The sequence below is a fragment of the Rattus rattus genome, chromosome 7 (assembly GCF_011064425.1).
Source record: "Rattus rattus isolate New Zealand chromosome 7, Rrattus_CSIRO_v1, whole genome shotgun sequence".
NCBI lineage: Eukaryota > Metazoa > Chordata > Mammalia > Rodentia > Muridae > Rattus > Rattus rattus.
In genome coordinates this window covers 73139294-73153524 of record NC_046160.1, presented here as the reverse complement: position 1 = coordinate 73153524, position 14231 = coordinate 73139294, and the positions used below count along the sequence as shown (strand labels likewise).

Sequence of the window (14231 nt, the reverse complement as noted above, 5' to 3'; positions counted from 1 at the left end):
AACTCTGTTTGCCTTCTGTCATGTATTAATAATCCACTTGGCCAAGTGTTAAGCCTCCCAAGATAGCATATGTGGATGTCACTCGAGTTCTTTGGGGCTGCGAGTGTCTTATGTCAGCCTCCACATTGAGCCCATTGTCTGTTACTTATGTAACTGCTTTCTAGACTTGGGCACCCACGGTTCTCCAAAACTATCTCCTAAGAGGCCGTATGATCCGGTAGACTGGTCCTGGTCCTTAATAGTACATTTAGACAAACTCATTTGGGTATTTCGTAGCAATGGGGAAACACACACACCAACACACACCTACCTACACCCTCTCTCCCCAAGTAGGGTTTCTCCATGTCTTGGCTGTTGACCAGGCTAGCCTTAAACTCAGAGATCCACCTGCCTCTGCTTCCCAGAGTTGATATTTAAGGCGTGTGCCAACACTGCCTGACGAGAAACCACATTTTAGTATGAAAAATTCAGTGATTAAATTTTTTTTGACACAAAGAAAAATTAGCTTGCTTTTTACTTTTGTTTTTGTCCTTAAAACCTGTCAGCATTAGACTTGTAGAAGCTGGGGATGTGGTTCATTTGTTAAACAAAGGAAGACACCTACTGTCAACCTCTGGCCTCTGTGGCATGTGTGCACATTTTCATTCACTCGTGTCCCACTTGTATGTGAGTACCCATAGGAACACCATTCACAAGCACAACAGTATTGGACTTCCTGGGTCCTCTGTGCTTCTGCCTCTAGAGGGAGTAGTGACACTAGAAAATGATAAAGGAAATTGCTTGGTATGAAGTATAGATGAAATAAACTGCAGTAGGAAGTTACTTTTTTGTTTTTAAACAGAAAATATGTCTGTGTGAGGTTTTCACAATGAAAAGAGATTGAGTAATAAAAGTTTGAAAGAGTGAAGAGCTGATTATGAGCCTGCAGTCTGAATCAAGGCTGCATTTTTCCATAAATGTTTCTGCAGCCAACATCAATTCCATTTCAAAGAGGTCATGCTATGTCCTACTCACTGTCAAACTGAGTATGCAGATAGAGCCTGTCTTAGAAATTGTTCATGTAGGAGATGTCACCCACTGATTTTGTAACTGGGGAAGTATTTTTCTGGCTTTGCTCTTTTCTTGACCTCTCATCCCCATTTTCTTTTGGAGTTATTCTAGAACATGTACCCTTTGCTATTCAAACACGCACTGTAAAACCACAGCTAATTTGTTCAAAACATCTTTTTGTGGGAGGCTCTGTGGAAATAGGTGTCTATCAAAAGCACACAAACCCAAGGACCTGGGTCTGATGGAAAGAATCCACAGTTGAATTGACTTGCCACTGCTGCTGCTGCTGCTGCTGCTGCTGCTGCTGCTGCTGCTGCTGCTGCTGCTGCTGCTGCTGCTGCTGGTGGTAGTAGTGATGGTGCCTGTCCATGCTGCTTTCCTTCATTCCTCTCCCTTAGCAGTCTAGAGTTGGGCAGCACTAGCTCTGGAGTCACCCTACTTTGCAAACATGAATCTTCTTTTAAGGAGGGAGCCTATACAGTATAGAGGGATGCCTCTCAATATCTTAGTCCTCCCACGGGAGCTGCATGCAGCGGCTTCAGATACTGCTTGTATTTGAAATCCTTGTGCATGGGCTCCCTTAACATGAAGAGGTTTGTTTTTGACCAGGCATGAGACAATGAGAGCAGGCCTCCCAGCCCCTGAGGTGTAGTAACTCCTCTTCCTTGTTTGCTTTCAAAACCATACAAAACATGTAACTAGACTCTTCGGTTCAGATTAAGCACTTTGATCACATTTATGCCGGTGCACATAGCAGGGCGACACTGAGCAGCAGCCCTGCATTGTGTTAAAGTAAACATGGGGCTGGAGAGGGGGCCCACCAACCAAGAGAACTGGCTACTCTTTAGGGGCTGGGCTTCAAATCCCAGCACCCACATGCTCACAGCTGGATTTAACACCCTCTTCTGGCCTCTGCAGGCACTGCATATATGTGGTACACAGACATTCATGCAGAATACTCATCCATACTCATAAAAATAAGATGAACCTGTAGCCCTCTACCAGATAGCACCTGACGCTTCTCAAGTGTAACTCCAGCCTCCATGGCCTTTTTAGATGTATATCCTGATAAACCCTATTTTATTCCAAGCATCTATATTCTCTTTGGCTTTTAAAGTTCCTTCTGTAGGAGCCTGAAAGTATAGCTAAGTGGTAGATTTTATTAGTATATATAAGGCCCTGGGTTCAATGCACAGTATCAACTAAATTCTGTTCCATATGTAATTCAGGGAATGGGCGGCTGCTAACTACTGAGCTAGATCTTCAGCCCCTATAGCTTATGTTCATTGGTTTATAGGTAGGAAGGTAGATAGGTAATGGATAAGGATGTTATTTGAAAAATTCTTGAGTATGTCTGAATATATGGAATGTAGATGGGGGTGACACATGGAGGTCAGAAGAGGGCATCAGATCCCTTAGAACTGGGGTTACAGATGTGAGCCATCAACATAGATGCTGGAAATCAACTCAGGATCAATCAGCACGTGCACTTGACCATTTTCTTCAGCCATTTTAAACACTTGCTATGCAGAATATAGTACTGAGTAACTAAAACTATTAACCAATAAAATGCCTCTTAAATGATACTGTCAAGTGGTAATTATTTACCTAATTTAGTTCATTAGCATTTTTTGAAGTGAAAAATTAGAGCCTTACTAGTTTCTAAATGTTAGAATTAATGAAAGATCATATCAAAATATTCAAATTTAAACTAATAGTAGAAATATAGTTTAACACTATATTCATGTGGTGAACGTAGTAAAGTCGTTCGAGCAGGTGGAAGACCCAGAAACATAAAGAGAGCTGAAGGTGGGGCTGGTGTGTGGAGGGACTGTCGACCCGAGGCTGTTGAACTTGAGAATAACTAGCCTTACAACTCGGCATACAGACGCTCACTCTGCCTTCTGAAATAACTGCCACATCGTAGACCAGGATGGCAGCTGGCGGATAGTGCTCCTGGGTTCTTGAGAAGACTTCAGTGCCTATTTTATTGGATTATTCCAACACTGTGAAGTGTGCATGTGAGGTTTTGAGCCTAATATGCTGAGGAAGTTTAGTGATTTGCCCAGCCATTCTGCTAGCACCTTAGCAACTTGCTGCATCCCGTGGGTGGAATAATCACTGCTGAGAAAACAAAGTTCGCCAAGTACCTCAGAGCTTGGTCACCATGAAACAAAGTTCACCAAGTACCTCAGAGCTTGGTCACCATGAAACAAAGTTCACGAAGTACCTCAGAGCTTGGTTACCATGAAACAAAGTTCACCAAGTACCTCAGAGCTTGGTTACCATGAAACAAAGTTCACCAAGTACCTCAGAGCTTGGTCACCATGAAATTGGGGGTGATGATTAGAAACTGAAGTGACAGGTGAGCAAAAGAAATTCTGTGAAAGAATGTCTGTGGTTTTCAGGATATCTCAGCAGGTAAAGGTATATCCTGCCCAGTTCAGCAACCTGAGTCCTGAACATGGAAGAAGCAGAGATGAGACTTCCCCGAGTGGTCCTTTGTTTGTTTCCTGATGCAAACACACAAGAGTCTTTGTTCGACTGGGCCAAAAACCTTCCTGATGTAACAGGATAGGAGAGCCGCCCCATGTTGTCTGCTCGACTACTGCAGCCCATGTGCCCACACACTATTAGTTGATGTACTTTAAATTGGAATACCTGTATATCGGTTCTGGTCCTTTGTGTTTGGTTTTAAAAAAGAAAAAATGGAGTGCTACGAATTGGGACCAAGTAGAGGACACTGTTGCTGGGGCTTACCTGCCATTGTTTTTTTTCTCTTGTGCTTCTGGTTGCTAGATCCCTGGTGTCTAGATCAACTATTCTTACGCGGATAGAGAAGTGTAGCTACTTGATAATCTTTATTAGCCCTCTTATCTATGAATTTGAATTCCTCAAGCCTTTGTCTTATGAATTTTCTGATAGAGAATTAAAGCAGTGTTGTGCATCACTGTACTGCATATGTGTCCTTTCTCCAGAAAGACACTAAAACTGAAGGGGATTCCTGATATTGGGTCTATGATGCTTTGTTAAGTTGTTAAACTAAGAACAGCCTTTGTTTGTCTGGGATCAGATTATGGTAACTAGTAAAGGACAAAGCTGGAGAGCTGGTTACCAGTCACTTAGAAAACAAAGATTTGTTTAAATGTAGATTAAGTTTTATTCCTATTTATCATGTGCAGGAAAATGGAGCTGGTTAAGTTTGAATATGGCCTAATTATCCATGGATAAAATGTTTTCATCTTTGACTCCCTTCTACCACTTTGACTCCTGCCTAGGCCTGTCCACTTTATCCCCCATTTCCTGAATCTTACCAATCTGGTAATCTAATCTCTGATAAATAAGATTGTTTAGAGGGTCAATAAATCTCTTTAAATGTTGGCTGCTGGATGAAAGTGAGCTTAACCTGTATAAGAACTTAAGGTTCTTATTTGCTGGTTTGAAATGTCACAAAGACTAGTGCAAGTGTTGTCAAAGCAAAAGGCTCCTTAGCAGCGAATTAGTCCTATTGCCCAGTTATTTGATTGGCATTTTTGTTTTAGCTCCTTGAGTCACTTGCTATATTTTGTAGAGCTTCAAATCACTGATACAGACACACACATAAATATATTTAAAATTCAAAATGACACAAAAGAACAATGGGTCGAGGAAGTAATTAAAGATAGAGACCACAAAAGAGATAATTAGAAAAGTGTCACCTCTACGCAACACCAAGTAAACATCATCATTGAGCAATTGAGAGAGTAGAGTGAAAATGATAGCATGATAGTTGTTAGGTGTAGGTGAGAGGATTCAGCATGTGAAGGTGCCTGCCCCAAGCCTGATGACCTAAGTTCAATTCCTGGGAACCACATAGTGGAAGAAGGGGAGAGCTGGCCTCCATTTACAATGAAAACAACTAAGTAATAATAATTTTTTTAAAAAATGAGCTTCTTAGGAAAGTACATTCTTAAATGTCTGTCCTAAATAGACATTGCAGTTTCCGTCCATTTTTTCTTCCTCCAGATCTTTCGTTTAGACCATTGGAGAGGTGGCATCTTTAGAATGACATAGCATAGTGATATGACTCATGTCTAAAGAATCCAAAAAAAGTGTTTCTACTAAAAAATACATAACGTTGCCGGTAGCAGTGAACAAGATGCTTCTTTATATGAAGGACTTACATTAAAAGTCTTCCTCTTACTGATGGTATAGACTGTGTTTTGAAAGTCATGTTTCTGCTGAGCATGTAGTGGATACGTTTAACTTTAGGAGGCAGAGGCAGGATATAAGTGAGGACAACCTGGTGTATATAGGGAATTGGCCAACCAAAGCTATTTAACGAGAGCGTGCCAAAAGAAGGAAATCAGTCAGTCAGTCAGTCCTGCTCCTGTGCATGACTTCTGTGTTTTTCCTGGCAGGTGGCATCGTTGGCTGGGCCTGGAGGACAAGTAGAAATAGAACAGAACTTTCTTAACAACAAGTTAAAGACAATCACTGCATATTTTGGTGACCTGATCAGAAGACCAGCACTTCGAAGTGCTGAGGCGTGATGCTGTAAAGCACAGAGATCATGTGGAGAGAGGATGGATGGATGGACGGACGGACGGCCTTCGAGTGGGAGACACGAGGAAGGTCTTCCTAAGCTCCTTGATACTGTGTGTGCATGTGATGAAAAGCTGAGCTTTAAAGAATGCTAATGAAGTGGTTTGAGATCTTGGTAATGTTAACTGATCTGTGTTCTGTACTTTAAAACAGCATCAGGACAAGGTGATGGTGGGGGCCTGCATCCCAGCCCTTGAAAAAGATCATGAGTTCAAGGCCATGCTGTGCTGCATAACAATTCAAGGCTGGCCTGGGCTACATGCTGTCTTGCCTCAGAATAAACATCATAAAGAGTCTAGGCATATCCCTGTGCTTACATTAAGTGCATCTGTGGTTGTGGGTGTTTTCATTCTTTAACTGTTTTAGTTTATCATCTTTGTGTCTGTGTAAATAATAATTGGTTTTTTCAAATGCAAAGAAAAACAAAGCAGTTCTACCTACACATTTGACCCCTATTGAAATAATGTTACCAATTTAATGCTAAAACAAGAAAAGTAAAGTTCCCACCACCTTACCTACCTTTTACTCAACTATCTAAAGCTAATCACAGTTAACAATGCTTTCCTTTTTAATTTTTTATTACATTTTTATTTTGTCTGTATGTGCATGCGCGTGTGTGTGTGTGTGTGTGTGTGTGTGTGTGTGTAGAGGTCAGAGGACAACTTGTGGGGTTCCCTTCTCTACTTACACCATGTGGGTTCCTGGGAATCAAGTTAAGGTCATCAGGCTTTATAACCTGAGCCATCCCATTGGTCCCCTGTTAATTCTTCTGGAGAAATGATTGCATTATAGCAGTATGCTCTGGTGCACTTTCCCATGATGCACTCGTTGTTCGTTCATTGCCTTCCCTTTGTGGATACGTAATGGATAGTATATAAAATAAATGCTTTTGTGAGAGAAATATATCTGAGAAAGGTGTGTGTGTGTGTGTGTGTGTGTGTGTGTGTGTGTGTGTGTGTGTGTGTGTGTACACGTATGTACGTACGTGTGTATGTAGGTGTGTGCGTGCACTGTACCCACTATGCCCACAGAGTCCAGGGAGAGTGTTGGATTCCTTGGAGCTGGAGTTACAGGTGGCTATGAGCTGCCAAGTGTAGGCACTGAGAAATGCACTTGGGTCTTCTGGAAGCAGAAGTAAGTTCTCTCTCCAGCCCAAGATGCTTTTTTTAATCAATATTTTTACATTTCTGTTTTGGTATGGTTTGTTTTTTCAGATAATCTCACATAACCCACGCTGGCCTCAACCTTTGTGTGACTGAGCTCCTAACCCTTCTGGCTCCAGTACTGCACCTGGCTTGTCAGTGTCTGGAAGGCCATTTCTGTTCAGTACATGTCAATCTACCTCGTGTTCTAAACGGCAGTCTTGTATTTTATTACATGTGCATATAAACTAGTTCCCTACTGAGGCACACAGGCTGTTTTTATGGTTTTATCATTACGGATTGTTCCATACTGTCTTTCCTTACAATATTTGCTGTTGAACAGATATTTGTTGGTAAGTTTCTAGCAGTTGGACTGCTAGGCTTTTGTACATTTCAGTCTTGATAAAAAGACCAAATTGCTTCAATAAAGTTAAACTTGCTTTTAGTCATATTTATCTCAAACTTTATTTCTTTGCTTTAAATAGAATTCCTTTTTAAAGCTTTGTGTGTATGTGGGAGTGCTGCCTATACAGATGCCCTCAGGCGCCAGAAGAGGGTGTCAGGTCTGCAGTTACAAGTGGTTGTGAGTCCCTAAAATATGTGGCTTCTTAACTCTCCAGCACTCATCTATCTACTTAGTCATCGTGAAGTCGGTATGAAATCATGGAATATACAAGGTAATATTTTTGAAGGTTTGTTAAGATTGCAGTCTATAGTATGCCGCCATGTGACCCAGTAAAGCAGAAATATCAGGTTAAGGTCAACAGACTGTCTTCCAAAGACAGAAACAAGAGAAGTCGGCACAGCAAGAGTGTGAGGCAGATGGAAATTGTTGAAAACCAGAACGGTGAACCAAAATGACGAAAACCCAATTAGATACAGCTGCAGCCACAGACTATTATGAGAAGAGTTTCCCAGGACTGAGAAGATGGCTCGGGGTGGTTAAGAGTGAGTACTGCTATGCAGGGGGCCTCAGTTCACTCTCCAGCACTCAGGTCAGGAAGCCCACACAGAGCTTCACTCTGATGCCATCTGGAGAGGAAACTCACTGTGTAAAGCTGAGAGCATGGGACAGTCAACCTAGCGTATCTGCATTCAGCCCTTTGCCATCTTATGATGAGAGACCGCGCAGGGATGGACTCACGCAGAGGAAGAGCTGGGAGAGGTAGCCCCAGCAGTACGTGGAAGCAGACCTCAGACCTCATCAGATAATAAACGATAACAGAGGTCAGTAGCCCCGGCTGTGCTGCCTAGTTTTATGTCAGTTAACACAAGCTCGAGTCACTGCAACCGAGAAAATGCCTTAATAGAACAGGCTGCAGGCAGGCCTGTGAGATGTTAATTAGTGATCAACGTGAGAGGACCCAGCCCATTGTAGCTGAGGCCATCCCGGGGCTGGTGGTCAAAGTAAGATGAACAAGTAAGCAGGACTCCTCCGTGGCTTCTGCATGGCCTGCCTGGGTTCCTCCTGCAACACTGGCATTTCTGTTCTGACGTCCTTCCGTGCTGGTGTGCAATGTGGCAGGATAAGCCAAGTAAACTCTTCTTCCCAGTTTGTTCTTGGTCACAGTGTATCATAGCAGTAGTAACCCTAACTAGGACACTGGGACAGAAGACTGCGGTAGACCAGTTTCTAGAGCAAGCTACCTGCCATGAGGCTCAGTGCTAACTAAGTTTAGCCCCCGTTGAAGACTTGACATCAGAGCTCCCTTACCAGCAGGGTGATGAACACTTGGCAGGTTTGGAAGTATAAAAACAGCCCTGCCTGTACAGATCCCTGATGTGCTGACTTCCCCCACTCCCAGTGCTTAGAACCAGTCCCCAGCCGGAGCATTACCCCCTCCAACACAGTAACCTGGGGAGTCTGGGAAGAGTACAAAAGACCCTCTCCTGACCAGACTGCAGAGCTGTGTGGCCCCGGTAGGTAAAGAGAAGGTGTAGAAACAAGGCTTGTTCCAGCAGGCATCAGCCACCTGGCAAAACGGACTTAGCTATAGTATAAGTCAGAGGAGTTCAATTGACTTTCACCCAACCCATATGGATATCTGATAGTCTCCAGTTATCAAAGACCAAGGGAAGAAGCCACTCCAACATTTAATATTTTTACCCTTATATTTCTCTGGTTGGTTGGTTGGTTGGTGTTTTCTTTTTATTATGCTTTAAGAAGTATTTTTACTCTTTTGGTTGTTGAGGTGTTTTGTTTCATGTGGGTGGGTGTTTTCCTTAGGTGTGTACATGTGTTGTACCAGGTACCTGTCAAGGCTAGAAGAGGGCATCAGATTCCCTAGAACTGGACTTACAGACCCGAGGGCCATATGGGTGCTGGGAATCAAATCCTCTGTGAGAGAAGTCAGTGTTAGTGACCACAGAGCCATCTCTCCAGTGCCATATGTGAATGTGTGTTCTTAAAACTATTGAGTTCCGTTTTTACTCTCCATGCTAGCGATCTAGTTTTGTTTATTCATACTTTTCATTATTAGGTCATCTTTACTTTTACTATCTTTATTTTTTAAAAAGCTTTATGCTTTCAGATTCCTTTTTTACATTTATAAATTTCCTTATTAGAAAATATCAAGTGTGTTTCTATATCTTGTGTAGTTTGATACAGTCACTGTTAGACTAGTTTTCTCGATGGCTGGTACCGGAGACTAAACCCTCAAGACCAAGATATACTAACAGAGCCTCAGATAAAAACAGAAATTATATCCAAACTGTGGGATGCATAAATTACAAACAAAAACACAATAAAGCTACTGAAGTAGTTCAGCAGATAAAAGCAATTCTCTGGTGTTCTCGTTTCTGTGAAAAAGCACTAACCCAAGCCAGCTTAGAGAAAAGAAGAAAAGGCTATTTCATCTTAAAACTCCCAAGTCGCAGTCTATCCCTGAGGGGAGCGAAGGCAGGTACTGAAACATAAGCCATAATAAAATGCTGTTTCCTGGCTTCTCCAAACCTGCCTTTCCTACAGCCCAGGCCCACCTCCTAGGGATGGCGCTGCTTACTAACCTGATAGCAATTCCTCAGTTGAATTTTCCTCTTCCCAGGTATTTTCCTCTGTCCAGCTGGCAACTAAAGCTAACTATGAGATCACACAAGCTCGAAAACCTGGGTTCAGTCCCTGGAACCCACAGTAGAAAGGCTTATTCTACAAGGTTATTCTCTGACCTCACGCCCACCATGATATGCGTATGCACACACACAAAAATATGATTTAAAAACAAAACCAGTAAACATGAAAAGACAATTATCAATTATTCCAGCGAAAGATTACAACTCCTCAGCTATGAAGTTCAAAGACAAAACAGGAAATAAAATACCAATAAAGATCTCAAAAGTTTACTTAACAAAAATGATGAGTGACCCAATGATATTACAAGCAAGACGATGATTAAAGAAACAAGTCTGATATGTGGGGACAAAAGCCAGTATCCAATGAGAAATTCAGCAAGATGAAAAGGGGACTCGGGGGAGAAAGCAATGTGAATGAACTCAGCTACATGGGAGACCAAGGAAAGTTAGATGGCCTGGGACAAAAATGTTGGAAATTAGTATCAGCAATTGATCCTAATTTCTGGTAATTAAGTAAATACAGTGGGGAACTCCAATAGACTGCCAAGCTGATTAAAGACTATTAGACACATTGGGGTCTATCTCGATAGGGCTTCTCCGGCAGCCGCACATCATTGGAAACGCCTCACGTGGTAACTTGTGGTTTTGCCTGACTCAGAACTGTTGAGTGGGTCTGTCGGAAGGAACTGCAAGGCAGCTTAAAAAGAAGTAAGAGATTAGTGCGAGGAGGACAAATCCAAGGATAGGCTGCATTGTGACATCAAAAGTACATAAGCCTAGCATAACTTAGAGACACTGCAAGATATGATTAAAATTAGAGACACTGCAAGATATGATTAAAATGCCAGAGCTCTAGGTAGGAGAAGGAGCTGAGAGGAAGACAAGGACCAGGGCCGGTAGCTCCTGTGTATGCATACCCTAAGCTCAGCCCCCTAGCACTCATGTTAAAGCCAACATAGCCACAGGTGCCTGTAACCCCAGTTATTTTCCTAGAGAGAAAAGCTGATCTTGGGAGCTCACAACCGCCAGAGCTGGAGCTTCAGAATCAAACACTCATCTCAAGATAATAAAGAGGATGCCCTCGTGGCCTCCACATGGACTCCTCTCTACTTGGGTACTCATGGACACATAACCCCATGAACACTAAACCTCGAAGAGACTCCCTTCAAAGAACTGGGAGGAGGCAGGGTCTCCCATCTCTGAAAGACGCCTCTGTAAGAGGCATTTAGAACCCCAAACAACACAATCAGGACGAACTTCTCCATGGTGACACAATCAAGATGTCAAAACCGCAGCACCCGAAGAGATGGCTCCCAGTTAAGAAAGCTGTGGCTGTGCTCGAGAAGGACCCAAATTTGGTTTCCAACAGCCATGTCCAGTGCTTCACAACCTCGTGACTCCCGCTCCAGGAGATTTGACAGTCGTCTGGCCTCAAGCACCCTCTCATACATTTTTTAAGATATTTTCTAAAAACACAAAGTAAAATGGCCTGGTATGATGGTCTACACCTTTAATCCCGCCTTGGCAGGCAGGTGGCTCTCTGCGATTAAGGCCACCCTGGTCTACAAAGCCAGTTTATTTCACCTTACAACTCCCAGGTCACGGTAACACACACACACACACACCCACACCCACACACACGTTGAAGGTAGAAAGAGCTATGAGTGGAGAAATGATCTAAAGAGAGGTGGAGGGGAGAACAAACAAAGGTAATATATGATGTGTCACAAAGGCATCAGAAGGGACTGTTTGTGGGGGGACCAACAGGGCCCCCCAGTGGGGGAGTGAATAACGCAAATACGCTATGTGGTAGATAATAATGCTAAATAAAGTGTCACAATAAAACCCAACTCTTTGATAATCTTAAAAGATTATACTCAGTGAAGAAGGCTCAGTGTTTACGGCTCCCGCAGAAGAACCACATGGTGACTCGTAACTGTCTGTGACTCTAGTTCCATAGTTTCAAAGCTCTCCTTTGTCCTCTGTGGACACACACACACCCATGGTGCACATATGCACATGCGTGCAAAACACTCAGATGATAAAATATGTCTTAAAGCATCTCTAAAGGGTATGGTAGTAAAAGCAAGAAATGCGTTCACATTTATTAAGTCGGAGATTGTCGGCGGGCCTCCGGAACCTCTGTAAGGTTTTCCTTCTGGCTGGGATCGACCTAGGGGAAATAAACCAAGTGGGGAGATTTTGAGTGGTTCTGGAAGGTCAGGAACATGGCTATTTGAGCAGTGCACATTCAGTCACAGTGTGCTTACATTCACTGCAGCCCCAGCCTGTGTCCTGAGATGAAAACGACAAAACCGTGATGCTGTCACATCACAAAGCAGCTCTCTGGAGACTGTTTTGAAAGTGTCCGCCACTGCGCTCAGTTGCCTTGGCACACAGCCGTCGAACTGCTCATTAATGAGCAAATGTCCTTTTACTTTCATTTGAAACATCAAGTCTGTCAGTATTCTCCATATCCCTTATACAGCAGTTTTGAATAATACCTTTAATGTTCAACAATAATTCTGCACAGGAAACCTAGCACTGACAGGGTAACACGGGGGAAAAGCAGGTTGCAAAGGTCTCCCCTTATTTTTAGCTTTTTGTCACACCCTCTCACGCATGTGTGCCTTTTTACAGTGTATGTTCTTGTTTGTCTTCCTGAACACGTGTCTCAAATGTGTGTAGAGCAAGAAGTCTGCCCAGAACTAGAGTGTTCCTGTACACAGACCACACTGGGGCGGGGGCGGGGACTCATTTATATCATTAGTGCTTGGCAAGAAACGTCCTCTGTTGTGTGACGCTTGTTCAAATAAAAATTTAATGAGAAGATAAATATGTAAAAATGGATTAAAAATAAAACACTGAGCCAGCAAGAGCCGCTGATCAAGGCATTTGCTGCCAACGCTCCTGGATGCTGGGATTGCTGCCTGAGGCTGCTACATCATTTTATATTAAGGGAATTAATTTTCCCTTATTAATTTCCCTGATTAATTTGAAGTCTGGTAAGTGTGTGTGTGTGTGTGCCTGTGTGTGTGTGTGTGTGCCTGTGTGTGTGTGTATTTGGGTGTGTATCTGTGTGTGTGTGTTTGTGTGTGTGTGTGTGTGTGTGTGTGTGTGTGTGTGTGTGTGTGTGTGTGTGTGTGTGTAAAATCATCCTACTGAAATATTTTCAATGATGGTAATGGCTCTCAATTGTTTCATGTTGCTTTTCTAAATAGGTTTCGGTGTCCACAACCATTTGTCTATTCACATATCCATTCATTTCTATTCTTTTTCTATTGCATTTGTTAGGATGTTGCAAATCTTGTAATAATGAGCCTCTTTTTCTGGCTTTAACTATCTAAAATGGTTTTGGTGGTGGTGGTGATTTGGAGGAAGTTTTCATTTAGTGTATAAAATCTAAGTCACTTTAAATTTTCAAATTACTTAATAATCTGCATAAATCCTATTATATCAAATTGTATAGTTTTAATTCACTACTATATTTTATGTGAAAAATGACTTTGCCTTATTCAGTTTATACTACTTCAGTTTGACTCAGTTTGTTTCCTTTGCCTGGCTTTAGTAGCCAACTTAGACTGTTCTAGACGAATGCTTGGACAGTCTTTCTCTTCTTTTTTATATTTCATGTGTATGAATATTTCGCCTGTGTGGATAGATGTGTACTACATCCATGCCTGGTGTCTGTGGAGGTCAAAAGAAAGTGTCAAATCTCTTGGGATTGGTTACAGAGGGTTGTAGGCTGCCATGTGGGTGCTGGAAATGGAACCTGTGTCCTCTGTGGGAGTAACCAGTGCTCTAAACGACTGAGCCAACTCTCCAGGCCCAGTCTTTCATTTCCTTACGAGCTGTATCTGTTCATTGACTTCGTGGTGCAGTTCAAGGAACGCTGGGTCTGGTACCTTCTGGGGCAAGATATTCTGACTACGGGGATTTGGTTTCACTCTGTGTTTTCTGTGATTTTAAAGGTTAGCCAGTCCTGCTAGGACACAGTTCAACCTCAGACTCCTGGTTCTCCTTCAGCCACATGCCCACCATACCCTGCTGATCTTTTGATTTACATTTTTAATGCCTTCATGAGTTTTTAAAATAAGTTGTGATTCCCTCAAATATACCCTATTTTGTTTGGGTTTTGTTTTTTGAGATCACATTTTGATTGAGTACTTGATGATGATATTTTCTTTAATTCTTCCTTTAAATGCAAAAACAGCATAAAATATCTTTATGTATTTCACTCATCTTCCTAAATATTAGTGAATATCAGTATCTTATGCCAAGTTACTCACAATGATTCCTAGTGTCATCACCCAGAATGTCATCATCAGAATGTTGCCCCATCACATCCATGGAAGGAGGAGAGAGGTGATGAGATCTGCCTATGCA

At 42.4% G+C, this 14231-nt stretch overlaps 1 protein-coding gene and 1 non-coding gene across 3 annotated transcripts in view; both read left to right on the top strand.

The window, feature by feature from the left end:
• Positions 1-6542, top strand: part of Tgs1 (trimethylguanosine synthase 1) — a 39133-nt gene extending 32591 nt beyond the window's left edge. For both annotated transcript variants that reach the window (XM_032907814.1, XM_032907813.1), the window contains one exon: positions 5451-6542. In XM_032907814.1, coding sequence (XP_032763705.1) covers positions 5451-5582 — 132 coding nt within the window. In that variant the 3' untranslated portion in view covers positions 5583-6542. The remainder of the gene's footprint in view (positions 1-5450) is intronic.
• A 3873-nt stretch (positions 6543-10415) lies between these two features.
• Positions 10416-10544, top strand: LOC116906427. The gene has a single exon (XR_004388688.1). It is a non-coding gene; the product is annotated as a small nucleolar RNA SNORA18 (small nucleolar RNA).
• The last annotated feature ends 3687 nt before the right edge of the window (positions 10545-14231 follow it).